Source organism: Phytophthora infestans, genomic scaffold (assembly GCF_000142945.1).
Source record: "Phytophthora infestans T30-4 supercont1.107 genomic scaffold, whole genome shotgun sequence".
NCBI classification, from domain to species: Eukaryota; Oomycota; class Peronosporomycetes; order Peronosporales; family Peronosporaceae; genus Phytophthora; species Phytophthora infestans.
In genome coordinates this window covers 31,792-39,547 of record NW_003303652.1, presented here as the reverse complement: position 1 = coordinate 39,547, position 7,756 = coordinate 31,792, and the positions used below count along the sequence as shown (strand labels likewise).

Here is a 7,756-nt window from a genome sequence, read left to right as displayed (position 1 = left end):
TGGATAAAGCCGATTTTTTCGGCTTTATCCATTCCAGTTACTTAGTGCATATAACACAGTACATCCCTCAACTCACTGACCTTCGTCCTCGCAAAAGTAAGCGTCACTGTTTCGTTCGCTCATAGAGTGGGTCGTCCCCTAGTGCGTCCGCCCTTACGCCACTTGGAGTGGTCTGCCATAGAACGTGGTTGCGCTGGCATGCACCATGCCCCCCCCCTTTCAGCTCATGTGTGCATTTATCGCCTTGGCCTCCTTTACAAAACGTCACGCCAGATGAAGATCGGTTCGAAACATACTTAAGTAAGCCAACGTCCACTGTTGTGCTCATGTACTGATCTCATCTTGTGCTCGAAGATAACAGGCGATTGTCCTTCGCGCAGCAAATCTTCGTATTTTTTCAAGTCGTATGAATGGTGAAGAGCTCACGAACATTGTAGAAACGGGAGATATCTGGTGTCCTGACTCAAGTGTCAATCACATACGGTACCGCTTTTAATAATTGTGAAGCTTGATGGAGTAGGGCTACACTCATGTACAGTAGAAAAGTCTTCAAAAGCAGAGCTACAGTACTGTACAAGCTTCTTCATTGTCACCTGCCAGGTAGATTATCAGCAGTCGTGTCAGCACTTCTTGCCGTGTGGGTGAGTGTAACACATGTACATGTGCAAATCAGGAAAGAAAATACTCGCACTCGTAATTGGAGAGCAGATGTCGCCGAAGCGTTCCTTTACACACCACTGACGTTCAAACACAACAACGACATGACCCTGACGTCGGAACCGCGGGGGCTATCTACATTTTTTTTTTCGTAAGACGCTTTTGTCAAAACTCTCAATTTCGCGGGGGAAGTGCATTTCAAAAGCACATTTGCAGCAAATTTGGAGTCAGCCGAGCCAAAGCAACCGCGTCATGTGGTGAGTATTCGCTTTTTTCGAGCATGCTGCATGTATTGCTAAAACTCTCAGGCATCCTGTATCCGTCGTATGTTGCAACAAAATGCTGAAGCTGTCGTGTGTTGCGTCAAGTGATTAGACTGCAAGACGGTCTACTAAACTTAAGACTAAACAACGGTTGGTATCTCAGTTTCCAGAGCTCAAATGACGTTACAACAGTTGTAAGAAACTGTCAACTCTACTCTGGCTTACAGCTTGATCTTGTAGTAGTCACTGACTGGAATGTGCTGCGCAGGTCCGTAGAAGTCCAAGAACACAATGTGCTCGATCTCCATTACGTAGAAGCTGAAGTCGTGATGTTTCGGCCAATGTTTCATCTGTGGATGTCTTCACAATGCATACACCTTTTGTCAAAATCTGTAGCCTTGCTAAAATCCCTCCAATATTTCGTACTTGGAGAAGACAGCACGTTCAGCATAGTTCCGTTGGTTTTCGTTTACTGGCACAACTCTCCCGGTCATTGAGAGCCGCCAGCAGGTTGGATCTTCGGCGTCCATGAGGCAAGCTTTCGCACCCCCTTGTGCCTTTGACAAAGCTATGGTCGCGCTCGGATTCGCCTTCAAGTCCATCGCTGCATACGATGTGGTAGTTTATAACCAGTCTCTTACGACGTAGCATAGCGTTTCTCACCTGTGAAGTCATCAACTGACAAGTAGAAGAACAGAGTTCCTGTGGCGTCCTCCTTGGCCACACCAACGCCATCTAAAGACACTACCGTCAACGAACTATTGTCTACAGTGTGCACTTATGTTGTCACCGTCTTACCGCTGTAAGAAACGACGTTTGCAAACGCTGCGCTCCCGAAGGTGACGGACGTCGTTGCCATTATCCCCCAAACGTTCTCATGCACGAGCATGCGCGCGTGTTTGGCGTGAAGTTTAGCGAACGGGCCGCTTTCCGCCTCATCAGGAACCAGTGACGTTGTCTCGACGCTGTAGATCTCACTTCCAGCAGCGCCAATCAACAGGCAAAGCAACAAACAGAGTGCGGACGGAGACATCGCAGAGTTCTTCTTAATTCGGAAGTGAATCAATGAATTAACAGTAAAAAGAAAAGATCTGATTGGATAATGGCATCAAGCTTGTCAACTTCAACATCGAATTTCCTTTTTTTTCTTGATATTCTTGCCACGCAGCGTAGTCTAAGCCTGCGCGACAGTGATCGTCTGGTGGAGAGTGTATGTTTGTCCGGCGGGTAGCGCCTGCTTCTGCGAGACGCGGCCGGGCTCGACAGCGAGCATGTTGATGTACTCGTCAGCGCCAAAGTCCTTGAAGGTCTTGGTTAGCTATTTTTGGGGTCGTTTACGGGTAGGGCCTGATAATTGGGTCAGGCGGGTTTCCTGACGGCCCTACCAAACACAGGACCAATTGCTAAGCTACATATTGAAGTGAAAGATACGAAGCTAAGCAGTTGGGTTAGAATGCTTAGACCACGATGGTCTGCGCGGCACGAGGTTGGTCGGCTTCAGTGTCGCCTTCATCGGCATCACTGTCATTGCTGATCACACCTGCGCCCAAATTGGTACTAGCAGCGTCCTCTTCGCTGCTAGTACCAGAGACGCCCTCGTTGTCATCATCACTGTCGACGTCTACAGCCTCGTCATCTTCTTCACTGCTCGATTCTTCTTCTTCTGTAGGAAGATCCTGTTGGAAATGGAGCCTGACCCAATAATCAGGCCTGACCTGTATACGACCCCGTTAAAATTCTACCAAGGTCTTGGAACGCTCGACCCACGGGTTCCAGATCACAGCGTCGGTGTCTTGCTTAGTCTGGGCCACTCCATTACCGATAAAACCGGATTTCTCGATGACCACTGTGCGGTCAGCAGCATTGACGCCCTTGGAAGAGACCGTCAAGGTCGACGGAGCGTTGTAGTAGATACTGTCCGTCTCAGCAGTGATGCTGAGCTCTGCATTCTGTGTCTTGTTCACCTTAGCGACCTTGTCAAAGTACTCGAGACCGGAGAGACCGGCCACCTTGGTCTTTCCGTCGCGAACGTCGTCCACGTAAATGTAGTTGTGCAGCAATGCGTGGAAGTCGATCTCCTCTGTGTGCGTGTTGTGTACAATGAGAGCCGTCTCAAGTTGATTAGCCGACAACTTGACCTCGTACTTAAGCTCGAAGTCGACAGGCCACATCTTGCGGGTCTTGTCACTCGCAGCCATAGTAAACGTAGCGACTGTAGAGCTAGCAGCGTCAGCAGCCTCTTCAACACCGGCCAGCGTCCAGTTGGTCACGCGAGCGAAGCCGTGACCAGGGAGACCTTTGGCACTTCCGAAGTTAGGGAACACGACAGGAATGCCGCCCATGATTGGGTTCACGCCGTCCAGGAAGGAATGTTTTAATAGGAAAATGACGTCGCGAGTCGGGTCTTGGGCCGCATGGAACGACTTGACATGCGCTAATTTAACTGCACGAAATTGCAGAGTACAGTGTTCTGTATTCAGTCATTTAATGATAGCTAACCAGGCGAATGGGCACATTGTATCAATTCAAGGTCGTTCTGGGGAGCTTGCAAGTCAGTTCTGACTACAGATTTGCTGTTGTGGTAAGTCTGGTAATATTGCATGTACTTGTCTTAAAGCCCGATGAGAAGAGGGGCCTTGACACTGGCCACTGGCTTGCCTTTAGACCAATTCCAGCAAGTCAGCATCCAGTCGGGGGACCCCCTTGAGTTAGAAGCAACTGATTATCAGCGCTGAAGGCCATACTGACGTAGCTTCGAGCCTGAGCATCGGCAGAGCTCAGCACTTTGCGTTTCTTGAGCGTCTTGAGGTCGAAAATACTAACAAGCGCTCGCTCGCTGCGCTCTGCAACAGCAAGAAAGCGGCGACTGGGAGTTAAAGCTGTAGCAGTGACGCCCTTGGAGGCTTCCGTGCCGGCGATAAATTTCTGGCGCTTATCGTCCAGGGAGGGTGCGGCTTATCTGCTATACAAAATCGGATGCTTTTCAATACAATTTCCATTGGATGGAAATCGATACTTCTGTATGTATTATGCAAAGCATGTGGTATTAGAACTACTATGGCTATCACCACGATGTCGTGAGTCACGCTTCGACTAGAAAAGACGCGCTGTAACGTTTAGCCCTTCGTGATGGCACTTGTTAATCAGCGCAGCCAATTGATCCACTTCCAGCAATTCCCTAGCACCATTGTTGAACTCAACCGCCCAGTTATAGACACCTCTTGGCCCAATACAATCTTGCTCAACCATTTCGCTGGGAACAGGACCTAAAGCAAATTTTAATTTAGTCAAACATATTATGATAAAAAAAGTTTAATATTACCTTCGCAGAAATGACCGTATCGGGATATCTTTTTGTCACTGTTCAGCAAAAGGATCGCTGGGAGGGTGTCATTCACAGCGACTGAGGTCGCTGCATGTAGCTGCGGAGTGCACACCGTTTTTATCACTTTGTTGTGGGATTCGATGGGGTTTTGTGACGGCAAAACACCAGGCACATAGAGCGCCCAAATACTGGCTTTCGAACCAATCTGCGTACGCTTGTTCGTTTTTGTCGCTCCAATATTTAACTATACGCTCAGCCATTGCCGTAAATTGTTCTTCGGTACGCGCTTGCTCGAGGAGGTATATATTCATCTCGACGTAAGAACTGTAGAATCCAGAGTCATTCAATAGACCAGCTTTTTCGAACGCTTTTCTGAAAAGGTGTGGATAACAATTAAGTATTTTGATACCAGGCCAGATGGAGGAAAAAGCTGTAGCAATGTAGGAAGCATGATCTTGGCTTCCGTACTTCAAAACCAAAGAATCGTTGAAGTAATCAGCGACGAATCGTTTAGCTGTAGAGAAAAACGTTTTGTAGGCAAATTCATGCTCCGTACGCACAAACATGTACATCCAAGGTACAAATGAATGTCGGTAACGGTTTCTTTCATACACAGAGCAAGAACTGCCGAGTGGTACCAGAGTCCAGCGATCTTTTATAAACGTAAATGATATACGTGGGTTAGCAGCTGTTATATATATTTTGTAATTATTTAGTAATAACACTTACTGAAATCGATGCGGTAGGTGCCATCGGTAACTCCAACGAGACCGGTCTCTCTTCGATCACAAATACATCGGTACAGATTTCGAAAAAGACGTCGCGATGTGAATATAACACCAAACGAAGTTTCTTTCCCGGTGTCACCATCAAACTTGTGGTCAAATCTGTTTAATATGAGTAATTCATTCTGAAAGTCGAGACTTTGTTGAGTAAATGCCGCCAAATCAATAATCCCCAAGCTTCCGAAAAACTTGTCAGCCGTAGTACACATGTGCGGGTGGGCCCACTCCATCAGAACTGAAAAACTTGAAATATCCCAATTGTTTTTTAGTTTCTTCTTCAGACTGACTTTTCTGTTCTTCAGTTTGATTTCGTCTGGAATCTTGGCTAACATGGTTGGGTCAAGTTTATATTTCTTCTGTAGTAGAAGTACGCATCGTTTGGACCTGCTCCACCTTGAAGAATGCTATCCACCTCTGGTTTTATCTGCATGTCAATACCAGACCTCTTTCGGTGCGTTAGCAACTGGCTATGGGTACCACTAGATTCTACTTCGTATGAAGAAGTCGTTATGGAATGAGAAGAGTTGAACTCTGAAATCTTAAGGATCCGTAGCCGACGAGAACGCGCCTCATGCGAAATGCAAGTGTAGACACTCTTGCGACGTTCTGACGGCCCATACGTACGTAGATGGATGTGTCGACACTGTGTAGCGCAGAAACAGCAACATCTTCTGTAAAATGGGTTGAGATAAACCGGAATGAAGTATGTGCGACGTTAGCAGAATCACCCTCAGGCGGCGAGACCTCTGGATCTTGTCCATCGTCGCTCATGACTGCAGTTCAGTGTCTGTTGGCGAATGCGCCGTCTCGTGTCATACCAGGATGTCTAAAAATATCAATATGTTGTAACACACACAGCTGTAATATAAATAAACGGGACAGAGTACATCAAAACCACTTGAAAAGCATCCTTTTTTTAGAGGTGTTGAGTTCAATCTTTTTTTGTATTGCAAATAATCTCTTTCCGTCCAGGGAGCACACGATAATGTGGTGACCGGCTGGATACGCCACCGTTTGGTCGTCGACGAAAGCCACATTCGAGTGGGCATCCAGTTAAAGACCGAAGATGTGGCTGAGCAGATACAAACGGTCAGTGAGGTTGCCGTCGTGAGGACTAGGAAGGACAGCGTACGCTTACCGGGGTATGAGATTGACCGTCGCCATAGCACGCACGTCGCCAGCGGACAATCGGTGAAGTTTAGGCTGAGGTCTGTCGGTTGGGGAAACGTTGCGTATTTCGTGGGCATCGCTGCGGTTTCATGCCGTGACCCAAGCGCCTTGGAATCCAACTTGGATGCATCCTCACTTCTTGCCGTTGGAAACCTCCACCAGACCAACGAGTCGTTGGCAACGATCAACGTCGCCTACCGGTATACCTACTTCGAAGTACACGTACCTGCTTACGGACGCACCGTGACGAATCAAGCACCACTTTTAATGCAGTATACTGTATGATGTACTAGCACATGTACGTTGCAGCATGTCCCGCTGCGAATCGCATGCCATAGGCACCAGGATACATGTACAAGAAGAGGCTGCGCCACTATGACTTGCCGGGCGACGATGCTACCGATAAAGACGTTGGGCCTAACGTTATCGTACGAGAAGCTGAACGAACAGAAATCATCCTTGAGTACATTACGTACCTGGTGATACCTCGCTCGGGTAGTGACTTTTGAGTCGCGACAAAGAATAGAGAAGCTGGAACTAAAGACATGTATGTGTATATTGCTCGGTTGTAGGGCTACAAGGACTTGGGCTATCTGACCTGCCGAGTGACGACCGTGCAGCTTGAGAGCTGTCACTTCCATGATGAGCTCACGGTGGATGGAACATATGTGAAGCAACTGATGCAGAACAAGTACCCGGACATATTACATGTATTGCCGGAGAAGCCACGGGTAGTGAGGGTCAAGACGAGCATTGACAATTTCGCTGCTGAGAACAACGATCCTGTGCCGTATGGGCAAGGCTTTGAAACGTCAAGAAGTTGGGTGGTTGTGGACAAAGTGATGGCATCCAGTGGGTGTTCAGCAAACGACACCTCGTCAGGGATCGACTAGCAAGACATTGAGAAGTCTGCTGAGCCTCAGGGTGGTTCTTAACCACGTCACACGTGCCATGCCATGACATTAGAAATTGAACTATGACATGGCGTGGTTATAAATATAAAAGCCCTCCCATTGCGCAATCATAAAAACTATTTTTAGAGCATACATTAATGAAGTTAAAAGGAACATGGCTTATGGCAGTTGGATTTTCTTGCCATTTCATTTACTTTAATCTCTAGCTTAGCCAACATTTATCCAATCGGATCACAGCGTTTCGTCACTCAGCGGCGATTTGCAAAATAAAGCCGATGGCTACATCTATAAAGCCGAAAATAAAGCCGATATCTGAGCGGTAAAGCCGAATGGCTACATTTGTTTACGCCACCGTATACGTCCCCCGGATGAAATTTTGTATATGCGCTGGTGCTGGGTATAGGATTGCGATACGGTACTTTCACTGAGGATCCTTTTTACACAAGACACTAGCTGCAGACTTCCTTCCAGCGTCAAACGTGCGTCCGAACTTCTGGCCAGGCACGAGATGGGACGTGCTCCCAAATATGAGCGACAGCAGTTTCAAGATATTGGGCTACCCAAACAGAATAACAGACAACAACTAGTGTGTAAGCACTGTTTGTTAGCATACAATACGAAGGTGACACAAGAGCGCCCTAA

At 47.4% G+C, this 7,756-nt stretch overlaps 3 protein-coding genes across 3 annotated transcripts; 1 reads left to right on the top strand and 2 right to left on the bottom strand.

Annotated features, from left to right (window-relative positions):
- Positions 1 to 1,132: 1,132 nt before the first annotated feature.
- Positions 1,133 to 1,966, bottom strand: PITG_19485 (CREG-like protein; the record flags this gene model as incomplete). The annotated part of the gene is made up of 4 exons (XM_002896033.1): positions 1,133 to 1,280; positions 1,347 to 1,524; positions 1,584 to 1,655; positions 1,719 to 1,966. 4 exons carry the CDS (start codon positions 1,951 to 1,953, stop codon positions 1,142 to 1,144), a joined length of 624 nt encoding a protein of 207 aa, XP_002896079.1.
- A 411-nt stretch (positions 1,967 to 2,377) lies between these two features.
- On the bottom strand, positions 2,378 to 4,505 carry PITG_19484 (aldose 1-epimerase, putative; the record flags this gene model as incomplete). The annotated part of the gene is made up of 5 exons (XM_002896032.1): positions 2,378 to 2,635; positions 2,663 to 3,363; positions 3,665 to 3,763; positions 4,106 to 4,186; positions 4,496 to 4,505. 5 exons carry the CDS (start codon positions 4,503 to 4,505, stop codon positions 2,378 to 2,380), a joined length of 1,149 nt encoding a protein of 382 aa, XP_002896078.1.
- Positions 4,506 to 6,550: 2,045 nt separating this feature from the next.
- PITG_19483 (uncharacterized protein) lies at positions 6,551 to 7,093 on the top strand (the record flags this gene model as incomplete). Its single annotated transcript, XM_002896031.1, has 2 exons — positions 6,551 to 6,679; positions 6,773 to 7,093. 2 exons carry the CDS (start codon positions 6,551 to 6,553, stop codon positions 7,091 to 7,093), a joined length of 450 nt encoding a protein of 149 aa, XP_002896077.1.
- Positions 7,094 to 7,756: the final 663 nt, after the last annotated feature.